At 47.2% G+C, this 17,774-nt stretch overlaps 1 protein-coding gene across 3 annotated transcripts in view; it reads right to left on the bottom strand.

The window, feature by feature from the left end:
* The window catches only part of RAPGEF5 (Rap guanine nucleotide exchange factor 5), a 235,505-nt gene that overhangs the window by 65,397 nt on the left and 152,334 nt on the right, over positions 1-17,774 (bottom strand). For all 3 annotated transcript variants that reach the window (XM_027872072.1, XM_027872073.1, XM_027872074.1), the window contains 2 exons: positions 16,458-16,576; positions 15,861-15,949 (listed from right to left, as the gene is read on the bottom strand). In XM_027872072.1, the coding sequence (XP_027727873.1) occupies positions 15,861-15,949; positions 16,458-16,576 (208 nt within the window). The remainder of the gene's footprint in view (positions 1-15,860; positions 15,950-16,457; positions 16,577-17,774) is intronic.

The raw sequence follows: 17,774 nt of genomic DNA, 5'->3' as shown, positions 1-17,774 counted from the left end.
AATGACAAACCACTCCAGGATCTCTGCCAAGAAAACCCCAAATAGAATCAAGAAGAGTCAGATACAACTGAAAACAACTGAACAACCACCTTTGACTCTAGAACTCGGCCTCTTTCCACAGAACCAAGATTAAGTCTGAGAAATGGCCAGGTGTCATCGAGTGTGATACAGATTTCTGGTCAATGAAGGCATGCTGTACGTACAGTAGGAGAGATGAAATAAGAAAGTTCTAGGTCTGTCGTGGTTAAAGTTAGAAATCCTCACGCCTGCCTGCCCATGGAGAACAAAAGAGCAGGGGCCACCCAGAGATGCAGGACCACACGTGCCTGCCTCTTTCTACCTCTCCAGTGTAAAGGGAAAGCAGAGCTCAAAGAGATGGGCTTCATCAATCAGATTCAAGCAGCAAGGATTCAGATGCAGGCACGTCACTCTGCCATCGCTACTGTCCCGTGCTGTCCCTCTGTCTCTGTCTGTCTCTGTCTCTCTTCCTCCTCCCTCCTTTCCCTGTGTCTCTCTTCTTTCCTCCCATTCCTCTCCCTTCCCTCCCTCTTCCCTCTCACCCTTTTCCCCTCCCTCTCCTCTCTCTCCCCATCTCTGCTCTCCACCCTATATGAGGCTAAATACATTTCTATGAACTCTGGGAAAGCTCACTGTCCATGGAAGCCTCCCTAAACTCTGGGAAAAAAGAAGGGGAAAGGGGGCAGCACATAGGCTGAGAGATTTCAATTGCAGGACAACAACAGCAAAGATCCCCGAAGGTGGAGATGGGGCATAATGGGAAAAAGAAGGAAGAATCGAGGCTGGCAAAGGATGATGACCCAGCAGACTGCCAGTATCTGAAAGGGCCACTATGGCCCCAAAGGACATCACTTCACCACATTAGCTTGTTAATTCTAGCTGATTCTATGGCGCCACTGTTTAAATGAGGCCAAGGATTTGATAGAAACCTCTGGGAAAGATTAACAAATGTAGTTATTGTTCATCCAAGAAATTACCATATAACAACACCCCTTTCCCACCTTGATCAGCCCCCTGAAGTGCACTGTCTTTTGCATGGGGAGCTCCTTCATCAAGCCTGCCTCCTTGTAGTAAACTCTGCTGGAGGAAGACATCAGCAACATTTTCAAATTCAGACAAGGACATCTGATTGACTCCGCTGATCTACCAGCTGTGTAGGGGTGGGGAGCACAACCACAGCTTAAAGAGAATTATGTCCACCTTTTGAGCTGTCTTAAAGACGGTGGTGGGGTCGTTTCTGCAGAGGCTGCTACAAGGGAACAGTCCTTTGGCTAAAACGAGCAGGCTGTCAGACGTGTTCCTGACGCGCTATCCCATTTCCTTGGATTGCAAGAGTGGGTCCCAAGCTGCTACTATGCCACATCTGAGGCTCCTCCTTCAATGTTTCCTTGTGTTTTATAAAATGCAGCTGAGATTTGGGAAAGTAGAGGAGTGAATACTGAACCACCATAGACCAAAAAATCCTCTAACACAAACTCTGCTGTCTTCTTGTTCTGGAGATTTCAGCATCATCTCTTCAAAACAACAGCAGCAAAACTTGGCCATATCAAATACACTAACCCATCAAACAAGTTAACCCAGCCGATGGTTCATCTTACTAACGGCTGTTGGCACACAGGGACCCATTCTAGAAAGCAAAGGAAGCTTCAAAAGAAGAGGTTGTCACTCCAAGAGAGCTCATGTCCTATTGGGAAGATGGATTATGCCTGAGAAATAATTTATGAAACAGCAATAAGCATGACTTTATATACCATTTTAAAAGAAGAACCGCAAATTATCAGTGATGAGAGGAAAGGCAACTCCAAAGAAACAGCAAGAAACATATAAATCCCAACAGCTCTGAGGATTCTCCTCACATTCGGGAAATTGTCGAAGATCACAGAAACGAGAAACAGTCAACGTTGGAGGGGCTGAGGAAAGATGGACAGCATTAGTCTGTCTATTAGTAGAGCTTACTATTTTACTTTTTTAACGCAATTCTATTTATTGTCTTTTTCCCCTGTTACGAATGTATATACACTCTGCTAACTCTAACCCAAGTCAAAGTCAAAGTAGCCAGGCTCCAATAGCTTGGAATTGCACTAAGACTTTTGGGACACCTTTTATAGTAAAGTACTGGGACAGAATTTGAACCGAGGCCTATTGAGTTCAAGTTTAATTTTCTTACCCTCATATGAAACTTCTATCATCATCATCATCAACAACAACAACATTTATATGGCGCTTTAGCTCTCAGAAAGGTCTTCACACATACTGTCTCATTTTAGTCGCACAGCAGCTCGTAGGTTACTATTAGTAGAGCTGTGAATTGGCCCACCCGTCGTGGGAAATAATTTAGAATTCTGAGTGACAAATGTCTGTGATTCCACTACTGACAATATTCCTTAATGAGGTCAGAGAGCAACATCTAAAATTGACCCAAAATAGACACAGCAGGACTTTTTGTGGTAGCAAAGACCTGATGTCCATCCACCGCAGGAGGGCTGGAGAAATCATGTCAGATGAATGTGACAGGATAGTAACGTGCCTCATTTCATGGCACAGAGGTGGGCCTGCTCTGCCAGCAGAACATAAATACTGCTGAGCTTCAGAAGGCTGGGTCTGACCCAGGTGATCGTGTATGTCTGTTGTCTAAAGACAGGTCTGGTTATTTAAGTTTGGGGAGTCTCATCACTAGGAGTGCTGCAGGACGATCAACTTTGGGGCCACAGCAACTCTCAAAGACTGACTGACCATGAAGTTTTAAAGAGTCGCAATCTGTATGAGTGAAGGGAATGCTGACACTGACAAAAGAGAAAGGAGATTCATAAAGTATTTTAAAAAGCAGACCAGAGGCAAATGGCAGCAATAAATGGCAAAAGAACAAGCCAATAGGAATTTTTTTTAAAAGATCAAAAGATCATAGAATCGATACCAATTCAACTTAATTTCCTACATCAGCTACATTTCTATCAAAAACAGATGCTCCTAGTGATTCCCTGGGCATCAAATCCTTTCTCCAACACTTACTAGGCGGGTGACCATGGGGGCATCATTCTAGCTTTCTGAGTCTCAGTTTTCACATCTATAAAATGGGGGTTGAAAATAACTGGGATGCCAACCCACAGGCTGCTGTGGGACTAAAATGAGACAGTATGTGTAAAGTCCTTTCTGAGTACTAAAGCGCCATATAAATGTTGTGGTTGATGATGATGACGATGATGATAGAAGTTTCATATAAGGGTAAGAAAATTAAACTTGAACTCAATAGGCCTCGGTTCAAATTCTGTCCCAGTACTTTACTATAAAAGGTGTCCCAAAAGTCTTAGTGCAGTTTCAAGCTGTTGGAGCCTGGCCACTTTGACTTTGACTTGGGTTAGAGTTAGCAGAGTGTATATACATTGGTAACAGAGGAAAAAGACAGTAAATAGAATTGCATTAAAAAAGGCCCTTTTTCCACAGATAGGCATGACTTTGCCCTTTGTCTGGCTTCCAAAATTCCTTGAAATTAATTCCTAGAAGCCCTACTGTTTGGCCAATTCCCAAAGAGCTGGGAGATGATACTTCTTAACTTTTCCCCTCCACAGTAACTTTTACTGACATGCTAGGAAGGAGGCTATGTATGCGACTGCTATGAAATCTATCTCCCTTTAACACAGTGTATCGTCCCCACCACCCACACGCTTCTTGTAAGATGGACTCACATGGTATCCTCAGGACGTCAAGAGAACCTGAGAGAGGCTCTCGGCATGTTGGGTGGACCCCTGCCGATGAACTCACAGAGGGATATGAACAAGTGTCGTGTAGAACAGGCTATAATGTGAATTACTGGAGGAAATGCCCACGTTGATGAGATCCAGAGTATAGATGTACGCATATAGGATGCATGATACTGAATCGTAGAGGTGAGCGCTGTCTGTAAACAGTGCCTGAAATCCGAGAGATGGATTGAAAATTAGGTGTCTCCTACCAAGAAGAAGGAGGTAGGCATGACTCGTCACCAGGATCATCCCCTGGAATCAGGGCTGGTCAACGCCTGGTTCAGAGTTCTGGCATCGTTTGGCGGGGTTTTCTTGTCCAGCACTAAGGTCGCTGCACATTATTGGTTCTCCTGGTTCTGCTTACATCACTCTGCATCTGTTCATACAAGACTTCCCAAATGCCTCCAAAATCTTTATTCTTGTGACTTGGGACACAACAACGACATTCATATATCACAAGTTGTTCCCTCATTCCTCAATCAGTGGATGCCTACTTTATTTCTGGTTTCTTTCTGTCTAGACCTGGGATTTCAACTCTACAGGGAACTCCCGGTGAAGAAATTCTCTCCCTCGATGCAGACCTGCAACTTCTAGTCTCAGAGTGTTGTCTAGAGCACTGAGCAGTAAAGTGAGTTGCCCAGCGCCAGCGTGGCAGGGGCGGGACCTGAACTCAGGTCATCCTGAATCTGAGGCCAATGTCTCTATTCCAATTTCTTGGCTAATTACACACACACACACATGCACACACACACACACACACACACACGCATGTATGTATAAGATGCTGCTATAAATACTTTCATCTCCATGGGACCTTTCCCTCCTTGGGGCATATGACTAACAATGAGATTGTGGAGTCAGAGTACCAATAGTTTGCTCACTTCTCCGGCACAATCCATGTTGTTTTCTCAGAATGGTTGGAGCAACCCACAGACATCCTAACAGTGAATTAACCTGCTCGTCTTCTGCCCGACCCTCTTCGTTCCCACCTTGGATCATCCTTGCCACTTTGTGGGTCTCAGGGAGGACCTCAGAGTAGTTTTAATTTTCATTTGCCTTATTATTCATAACTCAGCATATTGTCATATGCTCAATAGGTTTCAGTCCCATGTCCTTTGACCACTTATTTACTGGGGATTGCTCCTGGTCAAACAGATTTGTATCAATTCCCCAGCCATTGTGGCTGTCAGACCTTCTTCAACCTCCCTGAATTCCCTAGCTTAGCTCAGATATTCATACTGAAATGGCACCATGATCTCACCCATGCAGGAGTTCCATCCAGCAACATAGACTTCCATTGAGCTATACCCGCCCATCCTGTGGGACTCTCATTTACGCCCTCCCAGAAGTCTGCTATGGCACATCGTTCCAAGATGCTGGGGGCCTTCCTCATTTTCTTTGGACGTGGCAACGAAATAAGTTAAGTACAAATTCATACCTGGATGCCTTTATGGGAGGTGACCCTGGTTTCTTCATGGCTTTGCCAGCAAGCCATAACCTCTGGCAGGCTCTACTGTGCTGGAATGAAGAAGTTAGTCCGGCCACTGAGTAATGAAAGGACAATACAAAATGACCCTCAGTCTTATTTGGGCCCCTTCTAATTCTGCAGTTATGACTGCAGAGTGGATGAAAAGGAGGCCAAGGGGGACAGCAATTGTAGATATTATATTAAGAAAAAACCTCACTATTTCTATTGAGAGACCCATGAAGGTAGAATTCTGTGTTTCTCTGAAAATGCTTTACTCACAGGAAAACCATCGTATTCTGGTCACTTGATCCTGAATGTATTTGTAATGATGAAATCTGAACCCAGAACTTAAAGTAGACCTTGGTGGATCCTCAGAGAAGGTGTGCTCTCAATGATGAAGTGATGAAACATTCTCCCACCTGCCAATTAACCTTTTAGAATGGCCCCTTCTCATATTAGGGGGGAAATAGAAATAGTCTTTTGAAAGAAGGGTTGGTTCTTTTGATGAAGCACCCTCCATTAAACACATTACCCCACTCGGGGTCGAGTCACAACGAAATGAGCACGTTTCCATTCTTAATCAGTGCATGCTAATAACCTGATGCTTCAGCTCAGTCTCACTTCACTTCCCCCACTTTCCCTAGTAATGAGGGCATTAATTAATCCACAATCCACTGTCAGTGTAAAAGCATCAGCTCCCTTGTTACCGTACATCATGTCGTGTGCTCAAAGGTGAGAGAGAACAGCTTCGTCCAAAAGACTAGCCACTCAAATGGAAATTCACATCTGAAATTGGACGCCCAGTAATTTCTCATTAGAGCAGGCTGCCATGGTGGCAGCTGGAACCAGGGAGGCTTTGTACCCGCTTAAGAGTATGAACTCAGAGGGGCTATTTTGCTCACAGCTGGCAGCCCAGATGATGGCCTTTGTGCTGGAGATGAAATGACTTAAGTGGATCGCAAACAGCCTGACCCAGGGCTTTCCAGAGAGAGCCTTACTTCAATTATGACTTTGGCGTACATGATTCCACTCATGAGACACACAACAGGCTGAGGGAGGAAGCTAAGGGATCTCTGAGTTATCTTTCTGTCTTTACTTCGTACTCACTTTGTCCCCTGGAGGAACTTAACTTCATCTTGTCCTACCACTAACACCTCTACTCCTACCGCCATTAATGCAAACATTAACACACGATCTCACTTAGTTGAATTTCACAATAATCCAGTGAGGCAGGTATCATAATTATTTTTAATTCCCATTTTACAGATGTGGAAACTGAGGCTCACAGAGCTTAAGTGACTTGCCACCTGTCACAAAGATAGCAAGTATCAGAAGTGGGATTTGAACCCAAGATTCCAAGGCTGGAACTCTGTCCACTACATCATGCTGTCATGCTCTTCAACCTTAGTTTTCCTGTCTGTGAAATGGGAATGGTTCTATAGCACAAAGACCCATCCAATGGGGATTAAGAAGTCTCCAACTGATGCTTGGAGAGTCATATATTTTAGAGATGGAAGAGATAGAGTGGAAAGGGCGGGTTCTGGAGTCAGAGAATCTGGGACGAATCCCACCCATGAGCCCTACTACCATGGGCAAATCATTCCTTCTCTCTGGGCCTCAGCGCTTCATCTGGAAAGTAAGGGCTTGGGCTAGATGGCCTCAAAACCCCATTTCACCTCGAGATTCTATGATCTCATGACCTCAAGAGATCCTATAATTCAGCTCCCTCCTCCCTCATTCCACCCCTCCCTGTTTCTGACAGCAAAGTTACTCATCTCTGCATTTAATCAAAACAATGTGGTAGAGTAGACAGAACACTGGAGTGGGAGTCAGGTAAGACCTAGTTGCAAATCCCATCCCCATCACTTATTTATTAGCCGTGTGACCCTGGGCAAGTTACTCAAGAATAAAGAATAAATGTATGCAATTCTTTACATATGTTAAGCGTGTCATTTCATCCTCACAACAACCTTGGAACATAGATGCTATTATTATTCCCATGTACAGACAAGGATACCGAGGCATCTGGAGGTTAAGTGAGCTGTCTATCTAGAACTCTGGTCTTCCTTACTCTAGGGCCATCACTGTAACCCCTGGGCCATGGATAGGCAGCAGTTTGACTGAAATAATAACTAATATCTATACAGGACTTTAAGGTTTGCAAAGTACTTTACGATTTATATTTAGCCTCACAATAACTCTTGGAGGTAGGTGCTATTATTATCCCCATTTTAGAGCTGAGGAAACTGAGACAGGTAAAGGTTGAGGGACTTTCTCCCAGCTAATAACTGTCAAAGGCAGGATTTGAACTCAGGTCTTCCTGACTCCGACTCCAACACTCTATCCACTGTGCCATCTAGCTACCCCACCTAACTCCACTGGGTCTTGGCTTTCTTGTCTGCAAATTGGGGATGAGAATATCAAAAAACCTTACCTCCCCCCAGTTATTGTGGAATTCCCACTTAACATATACAAAGTGCTTGGCAAACTTGCCTTATAAATGTCAGTCATTCTCATCTTCTGACTTTGTTGACATAACTAAACTCTCCCCATGATTTGATGACTGTGTCCAGGGCTGGGCTTCTGCCAGGTCTGCAGAGGTGCGGGCAGTGTCCACCGGCAGTTAGGTCTTCATTTGGGCTTCTGCCACTCCTCTTTGTCTTTCACTCGCCTCACATGAAAGGAGTCCCAGGTAGAGAGATCTGGACAGGATGCCAGGATGGTTCTAGCTCCATCTCTCTTCCAACACTGAGTCATTGACTAAATCGTGCTCTGTCCCTCTCAAACCTGGTACATTGGGAATGCTCTTGGTACTTAATTTCTCAGGGGCATCTAAACGGGTGTATGACTGCGTCAGAAAATGACAACCATAGTACTACCCTTTCTTCAACCTGGTGGAACCAGATTGATGGAAAGTAACCATCAATAAATCCAGAAATTAAAAGAGAGGGTGGCCCTGTCACTGAACAAAGCCATATGCTTTCTACCAATCAATCAACATTTATCAAGTGCCTACTATACACTGGCCACTGTGCTAAACACCAGAAACTTTGCGAAAACCCCCTAATGCCTTGGCGAGATCCCTCTGGGACTGACTTCTGCCTCTGGTTATGAAGCATTGCTTCTATTTCTTAATTTCATGGCACATTTTCCTCAGGGGATTTTTGTCAAAACTGCCTATTTGACATGATGTCTCCTTACGGATGCGCTTAAATCAGCACCAGGCGGGAGAACCATGTTATGCCAATCGAGTCTAATAATCCATCTCCCCATTAGCCACACCACATGGCTGTAAACAGTGGGGCAGTGACACACATTAGTGGGAACTTGGAAAAAAAAAAAGATCAGTAACCTTGTTTGTAGTTGTTAAGGAGTGTTGTTATCTGCTACTTTTGAAGGACTTTTAGGGTGAGCCCAAGGTCCTTTTCCAGACTCGGAGCTCTGTGGTTCTCTGGCTAGTGTAGTCTTAGATTTCTTAAAATTACAGAATTTTGGGGCTGGAAGAAATCTTAACGGTCATCAGGTCCAATATCCCCCCCCCACCCACATACATACATACACATCCTTTAAATCTTTTCCTTCCTTCTTCCTTCCCTCCTTCCTTCCTTTTCTTCCTGTTTTTTCTTTATTCCTCCCTCCCTCCCTTATTTTCTGCCATCCTTCCTCCTTCTTTATTTCCTTTATTCCTCCCTTCCTCCCTTTCTCCTTCCTCCCTTCCTCTCTCCCTTCCTTTTTCCCTTCTTTGTTTTCTTCCTTTCTTCCTTTCTTCCTCCCTTCCTTTCTCCCTCCCTCTTTCCTTCATTTCTCTCTTTTTTCCCTTCCTTCTTCCCTCCCTTATTTCCTTCTTTCCTCCTCTCTCCCTCCCTCCTTTATTTTCTCCTATCCTTCCTCTCTCTCTTATTTCCTTTATTCCTCCCTCCTTTCCTTCTTCCTTCTTCTCTTTCTCCCTCACTTATTTTCTTCTACCCTTCCTCTCTCTATTTCCTTTATTCCTCCCTCCTTTCCTCCTTCCTTCCTTCCTTCCTCTCTCCTTCTCTCCCTTTCCTTCATGACTAATACACTATAATTTCATTGATACAGGTATCTCTCACTGAGGTAATTCCCTCCATCAATGCAGATTGGCTCCCACTCTACAAATTGCATCCTTAGAGTTGTCTGGGGGTACCAGGAGGTTAAATGATTTGTCTGGACTGGCAGAGTCAGGATGTGTTAGAGGTGGACCTCGATTCCAAGTCTGCCTGACTCGGGCTGGCTCTCTCTCCTCTACATGACACCGTCTCACCCACCAGAACAGGGACACAGGCGCTAAAATGAAGGGGGATCAGGCAAGGCTCGCTGTACAAGATGGGTTTGAACTGAGACGTGAGGGGAGCCAGGAGGCAGAGAGGAGGAGCAGGGGCATTCCAGGCTGGGGACAGCCAGAGAAAATGCCCAGAGCTGAGATACGGAACGTCTTGTTCCCGGAAAATCCGGGAGGCCAATGTCACCATGTTAATTGTGTTACACTGTATTTTTATTTATTTTGTGAACTGTTTCCCAGTTACAATAATCTGGTTCAGGCGGTACTCAAAGTTTTGTGGGGGCGAATATGACCTCAAGCACAGGCAATGAGAAATTAATTGAGGAGCCCAGAGTCACACAGCCAGTCAGTATCAGAGAAAGGACCCTGAACCCAGGTCTTCCTGGCCTTGTGGCCAGCTTTCCCTCAACTCCTCTGCACAGCATCTCATGTTGCAGATACCACAGGGATTTTCGTTGCCATCTTTTGGATATGTAAACCAAGACTCAGAGAGGTTAAGAAGGCTTGTCTGGGGTCACACAGCTAGCAAATGTCTGAGATCATGCCAAGTGCAGCGGGCAAGCCCCCTAGGGTGAAGCAGCAGGACACCCTGAAGGGGAGATGGGAGATAACCTGTGCCAGCCGAGTCAACCTCCCCCCGTCACCACCTTGACAGGCACCTCCTCCCAGACCCTGACGGAGGCAGTCCAGGACCCTGAGCCCATGAGCCTTGGGAAGAGCAAAGCTTCCAGTCCAATGCCCTCGGCATCACCCGGGGAAGCAGCCTGTGAGATGCAGCCAGGGGACTGACCGATCAGAGCCGCAGCCACAGCCGTGGAAGACCCCAAAAGGAAAGATCTGGGCCCGGAGTTCTTGGCCCTGTCTGGTGGCTCAGCACCAGAGACTGATAGGATTCAATCAATGGAAATGTCATTAAAAAAGAGGCATTAACATCGGTTTTGTATCCTAAGGACCATGGGACTTTTCCAGCTGCCTTGCAGCTGGAATCATCTGTATTTATGATCTTCCTAGTAGAACGGACACTCCCAGAGGGCAGGGACCATCTCACTTTTGTATTTGGGTCCCCAGTCCTCTGGATATAGTAAGTGCCCAGGGCTCTGTACACAGTGAGCACTTAATAAATGCTTCACTCATTCATTCATTCACTCTTTTCATTGTAGGCACTTAGTAAGTATTGGTTGAATGAATGAAATATTTTTTTTCTCTGAGCTTTGTTCGACAATGGGAAAAGAAAACTGTCTCAGAAACTTAGTTTTCTATTCCTCAAGTCACTTGAGCCGTTTACTCCAGGCAGTGAGGGACATTTCTTATATGCGTGTTACCAGCTCTTCTGTCACTACAGTGTCTGGCAATCCCATCAGTGTCCCTCACTGGGTCAGTCAGATTTCCCCTTACCCAGGGAGGTACTAGTTACCAGGTGGTGAACATGCTTCTCTGATGGTTTATCCCACGCCACCTTTTCATCTCTTAAACTGCCTGGAGAGGAGAAAGAGAAGAGGGGACACTGGTCTCTTCCTATGTTATTTGTCCTTGGGCTCCAGGGATGGAGGAACCTGCCTGGGCAGAAGTGTCCTTACTGCTCCATTCCATTTGGGGACCCATCCGTTGCCCCCATGCCAAACATATGGGACCGCAATGAGAACCATGTGGTTGTCTTCCAGAGGATGGGGATGGCCTTCCTTCTAACGGGGCTTCGAATGCTGAAAAGTACCCTTGGATGCTTGGATTATGGTCCTTTGTCATTTACCTCCCAGGTGTCTCCCACAAGACCTGCAGCTCCCTCTGGATTAGGAATGAAAGCCCGAATTCAGGATCATCAAATGTCCTAAGTATTCTCAAAGTTCAAAGTGTCATTCCTTCATTCATTTATTACAATGCATAAAAGAGGCAAAAGTTCCCCATGACCCTGGGGCCAAGGATTAGAGATGTTTGTTCCAAAGGCTTTTACTGCTTTTCAATCTAGAAAGAGAGCAAATACGTTACTTTTTCCCTCTGACTTTTATATTTTCCTCAGATGTAGGACGGTGGCTGGAAAGCCAGATATGCCCATAAACTTTTGGAGGAACTGTCCAAACTTTCCAAAGGGCTCTTTGGAGTTACAGAAGAAAACTCATTGAAATCTCTGACTCAGAGGTCCTATCACTGAGCATCTAGCTTAATGTGGTCACAGACAGAAAGAAAGGCCTAGTATTTACAAAATAGTCATAGTAGTAGAACTTTGAGGGCTAGCGAAATTTAAAAAGGAAATATAGTGGGTACCCAGTGCTTGGGAAATGGCCAAATAAATTACCATATAGAAAGATAATTGAATAATGAATGCTGCATCCTAACAAACAATAAATACAAGTAAAGCAGGAGACCTTAGCCAAACTTCCACAAAGTGACACAAGGTCAAGGAAGCCAAACCAGGGGAACAAAATACATAGTGGAAGCAATGCAAAAATAGTACTCGGAGGCAGGGGAACCTCAGTAAACTGCAATGGACTAGCCTTGGTCACAGAGGAGGAAACACATCCCTTCTCTCAGTAGGGAAATGGGAGCCTAGAGGCACAGAATGTTGCTTGTACTGCCAAATGGAAAGGCGGAGGAGGAGGAGGAGGAGAAGAATGAGGATGATGATGATGACGATGATGACAATGATGATAGCTAACACTTATATAGCACCTACTGTGCGCCAGGCCCTGTGCTAAGCACTTCACAATTATTATCTCATTTGATCCTCAGAACGACCCTGGGAAGTAAGTGCTATTACTACCTCCACTGAATACAAACTGAAGCAAATAGAGGTTAAGTGACTTGCCCAAGGTCACACAGCTAGGAAGTTTCTGAGGCTGGATTTGAACTCAGGTCTTCCTGACTCCAAGCCCAGTGCTCTATCTACTGATCCACCTGGCTGCCTCGATCACATGCTGAGTGTGACATGATTATGTGAGGAGAGGGAAAGTACAAAGAACTTGGGTTACCAGGAGAAGCTAGGGATTCTACTCAATCTCTCCATCAAAAAGCCTTTATTAAGTGCTTGTGCATATGCCAGACACTGTGCTAAGCAAAGAGGAAACCAATCAATCACCCGTTGCTTATTAAGAGCTTGCAATGGCGCCCATCAGCCTGGGAGTTCCTGCAGGGCAGGGACTGATTTTTGTCTTTGAATCCCCAGTGCCTGGAACATTGTAGGCACTCGGTAAATACTTGTTGACTTTCCTACCCAAACCTTCTTTTGTCCTGTGGTATAAGGAGTTCCAGAGTCAGGGCCTGAGAGCTGTTTGGGTCTTGTGGCCTGAGCACGTGGTTGAAGTGACTTATTGAATCCCAGAGTTGCTCTGATTGGGGAAGACGGGAGAAGATCTGCCCGGCTTCTGCTCAGCTCCCAAATGACACCAGTGCTGTCCTTGAAGGACAATCATCATTCTGGTTTCTAAAGAGTGGAAAGATATGAGCAAGTCCTTGGACCCTGTCTCAGAGGAAGAGAAACAAAAACACTTCCTTGTATAATCATAGGAGCTCAGATGGAGAGCTAGAAGAGACCATCAGGTTTGGGTCCCTCATTTTACATATGAGGAAACCGAGGCACAGAAAAGTTAGGTGGCCTCCCCAGGGTCACACAGCTAGTCAGTATCTGAAGTGGGACTGGTCACCTTCCCCAAGCTCAGTGCCCATCCACTAGCCCTTGCCTCATTCTGCATCCATTGTATCCCTTCTATAGAACGTAAGCTCCTTGAGGGCAGGGACTGCTTCATGTTGGCTTTTAAACTCAGCCTTACATAGTGCCTAGGACACAGCAGGTGCTTCATAAATTCTCGGTGACTGAGATCCTCAATGTTTGGCCCAAGCCTGGCCCACAGTGAGCACTGAAGGCTTGTTGGTAGACTGGCCGATTAGCATCCCTCACCTCCTTCACACTCACCTCCAGTGGAAGCTTTTTCTGATGCTCTCTCCAGCCTCACACAGTTGCGTAGACTTGTCTCAGTGCAGCAGAATGCAAGCTCCCTGAAGGCAGGTACCACATCTCTATCTTTGTGTCCCCAGCACCAATACAGTGCTTTGCAGAAATAGCCAAATGTTTGCCCCGTTACACTGGTCACAGGTCAGCGCTTAAGTACGCTTGAGCAAAGCCTGCCACTGGCACTGAGCCGTTCAGCGGTGCGTGGGTAAAGCACCCTACTCTTCACCGCCACGGAACCAGATGCACCACCATGTCTGGGCACCCAAGCCGAGAGCTTTGCCAGAGGGCTCAGCCTGGGCCACGCGTAAAGTGTAGCGTGCCTGAACTAACATCACCCCTAGCCCTGGGGGACTCTGGCCTGAGAAAGCAGAATTTTCAGATGGCTTAATATGAGGGTACACGCAGCAATGCATCAAGCTGGACCCTACTTCATTAGGGCTTGGAACTTTTCATCTATCCTGAGTGAGTGGCCATAAGTGGAACCATAATAAAAAACACCCCTTTCCATGGCACCTTGAAGTCCTCGCAATACCTCTCGGAAGTAGGGTGACTAGACCTGCCATGCCCATTTTGCAGATGGGGAAGCTAACGTCCAGAGGAACAGAGTGATTTCACCATGGTCTCACAGCTAGTAAGTGCTGAGGGCAGGATGTGAGCCCTGGCTTCCCAGCTCTCGGTACGTTATTGAAACCTCCACACCAAAGTCATTTGTTTACCGTCAGTTGGGGACCATGAGGTCACGCATTTAGTCTGAAGGGCCCAGCCCCGTCACGTTCCTTGGGCTTGTGGCACAGTGGAAAGTGACAGGATCTGTAGCCAGACACCTGGGGCCATGTAGTAACTGTGGGACCTTGGCCAAGTCACTTAGCTTGTGCCTCAGTTTCCCCCCCACCCCCGGGAAGGTGAGGGGGTTGTACTAGGCTGCCTGTGGGGTCCTTTGCAGTGCTAGATTTATTTAACTTCTCTCTCATGTTGAGGCCTCGGCTTCTTCCTTCCTAAGTTGGGAAAGCTGGACTAGGGAGCTCTGGGGCTCCTTACAGCGATCCAGCTATGACTGCAAGCTCCTCCTCCTCTCTGGGCCTCAGTTTCCTTTTCTGTAAAGATGAGGGGGTTGGATTAGATGACTTCTGAGAGCCCATCCTGTTCTGAATCTCTCACCCCAGGATCCTACCTAAGCTACCAACAGTAACCCTCTCTTGGCGCACAGAGGGTTTGTCCGTGTCAGCTCTACTCTTATGTCGGTCCTTCCCAGTATAACCCATCTGGGCACCACTGAGCATGAAAAACGACCCGTTGGATATCACATACCATGGAACCTTTGGGCGTGTGGGCTGGACTCCAAAGCTGCTGAGGGCCTTCTCAACTTTCCAACTGTGGTCCAACATTGGGATTCTTAGGAAACTCTTCCCACCACACCGGGGAACTTCAGAAGCCCTCATGCAGTGTTGGAAACTTGAAATTGGGGTTCATCTGCCCCAATAAAACCAGTCTAACCACTGTCTGATGGAAGCTGTAAGGTAGCAGTACATCTGAGATACCCTGTCTGGAGAAGCAACAGACAGGAGGCCCTGGGACCAAAAAATGCCCTCGAACCAGACAAATCTTGGGGCCAATAAGGCAAGTGTCCATCGAGGGGTCTGATCAATCAGGCTGAAGGCCATGCCAACTCTGGCCTGAGACACAAGAGGAGGGGCCACCATGATGCCTCAGTTCATAGAGAAAGCACTCAAGCAATTGAAAAACAAAATACAAAACAAAATGGTCTTTCTTCTGAAGGAGCACAGAGAGAACCCAAAGTATACTTAGCAATGAGATGAAAGTCGACATCCAGGACGCCTGATCAATATCGTCATCCCTCCAGGCACCAGTGAATTACAATTTCTAGGTGAAAAGTCAAGAGTGCCATATCTTACACCATAGAGATAGCTCTGCCCCACTCGTCTGCAAACCGCTTATCTGTAGGGTGCAGAAGCTGCCCCCCAGCAGTTTTATTAATTGTGGGTACCTCTGCTCTAGCTCAGCACTCTCTGCGAGTCAGGTGGCTATTTCCCCTCAGATTTCACACTGGGAGCTGACTCGGGCCCCTGCCTTCACATGGGCTTCGGTTAAACTGGGGGAGAAATGCCAAGCCTGCCATGGCTGGGAAATCTTGGCACTGCCCAGTCCCAGGCCAGCCTCCATCTGGAAAGGGTACGGACGGAGCTGGTGGGCAGCAAACCAAACCAAACGCATCCCCCAAGCTCTCGGGGGAGAGCCAACCCCCTAGGGCAGCACTGGGCGCGCACGCTAACATTGGCACTGCCCCTGGCTGGGCAGCAACCGGGATCATCCACAGACGCATACGATCAGCTGGGCTCCCCACGCCAGCAGGAAGTAGCGGCGCCACCTTACCTGTTTCTTTGTCCTGGACTTCTTCCAGGTGCAAGTCATTCAGGAGGTGCTCCAAAATCTTCTCGGGCGTCCCCGACACCACCACGTATCTGTCAGAAAGGAGAGGATCTGAAGACTCATCCTCCGTGGAAGACTGGGAGCGGCTACTCCACTCGTCCTCCTCATCCTCCTCGTCGATGTATTTGAAATAAGGCACATCAAAGGTGGGCAAGGGCAGCTGGCGGCCGCCGGAGAGGGCGGCGGAGTCCTTCCTCTCAAGGTGCGGGTCAAAGACCCTCAGCCGGGAGCTCCCCATTGTGCCTGCTTAGTAACAAAGGCATCTCCCCCTCCCTAGATGCTCGGATCTCTTGCCATCTCCCCGGCTCCCCGATAAGGCAGTCAGTCCATCTGGTGGCTCGGGGCTCTCTGCAGTCAGCTAGGACGTTCCAGAGGCGAGGCGGAGAGAAGAGAGGAGGGAGGGAGGGAGGGAGGGAAGAGAGGGAGATGGAGACAATCGGAGGGAGACGGACAAACGGAGAGGAGGAGGAGGAGGAGGAGGCAAACAGCCAGAGTGTGTCTGCTGCTGGAGGAAAAAAAAAAACACCCCAAGCCTCTCACCTCCAATCAGCGTGGGCGCTCCCTGGGGTGGGGGCCGGCCCCCATGACGACACCTTCTTGAATACCAGGACAGTCCCGTCTTCCTCTTTAACTTGTAAGGTTGTCACTTCGTCATCTCGCTGTAATTTGGGGGTGGGGAGAGGAAAGGCAGGGGAGACGAGGGGAGGAGAGAAAACAAAGAGAGAGAAAAGGTAAATGAGCGTGCAATGGCTGGGAAGCCCACCCACGGCAGAGGTGGGATGGCCTTCCTCCAAAGTTGGGGGACTGTGGTTTCTTGGGGCTGGAATGAAGCTGGGGTCCCTTTAAAGGAGCAGTTTAAGTTTGGGGGGAAAGCACTGGATCTGGAATCTGGGGCTCTGGGTTCAAATTCTAGCTGTGCGACACTGGGTAAGGCACTTCTGTCTCTGGGCTTCAAGATTCCTCCTATGGAAAAAGAGGAGAGAGTGGGCTAAGTGGTCTCTAAGGCCCTTCCAGAACTAATTCTTAGATCCTATGATCATCTGGGGGGTCTGAGGACCTGAGTTCAAATCCCATTTTGGTTATCGTGTGACCCTGGGCAAGTCACTTCCTTTTCGCTGGGCCTCAGTTTGCTCATCTGTAAAATGAGGGCATTTAGAGAATCACAGGGACCCCAGAGACCATCTGGTCCAAATCCCTCATTTAACATTTGAGGAAACTGAGTCCATGGAAGTTACTTAACTTGCCCAATGTCACACGAGTAGGAATGAACAGATTTGGGATTTGAACTCAGGTCCTCTGAAGTCCAGACTCAGTGGGCTTTCTACCATACAATCAGCTTAGACTCAGCAACCTCCAAGGTCACTTCCACCTCTAAAACAATAATCCCAGAGAACCACAGAAATCCTTTCAAGTATTTAGAGGAGAAAAGAGTTAAAAAGAATAAGGGCATAATTATTAAAAGCAAAAAACAAAAGTTCCTACATGAATATCATGAATCGGAGAATTCATAAATATACCAAACAATTGTGGTCTATTCACTGGACTTGTACTTTACTTCCTGAGAACTGGGGGCTCTTTCATTTGTCCCTCACCCAGGATCTGCCCCAGCCCAAGGAGGCTGCTCTGCCCCCGGGGTGGGGGGGCCCAGCCCCGATGGAGTGCAAGCCACCAGCGTCACAGGCCAGCTTTCAGGACAGGTCAATGACTCGGGCATCCCTGCCTCTGTGTCCTGGGTGACTCTGAGTGTCTCAAGACCTGCTCAGAAGGAGCTCCTGTTAGCAGCCCACCTAGGCTGAAATGTCTATGTTCTGGGTCAAGGAGTTGGCATCCCCCATCTCAGAGGGAGGGAGGAACAGG

Source organism: Vombatus ursinus, unplaced genomic scaffold (assembly GCF_900497805.2).
Source record: "Vombatus ursinus unplaced genomic scaffold, bare-nosed wombat genome assembly UNPS02014799.1, whole genome shotgun sequence".
Taxonomy (NCBI): Eukaryota; Metazoa; Chordata; class Mammalia; order Diprotodontia; family Vombatidae; genus Vombatus; species Vombatus ursinus.
The sequence above is the reverse complement of the archived record's forward strand: the minus strand, read 5'-3'. Positions and strand labels throughout refer to the sequence as shown.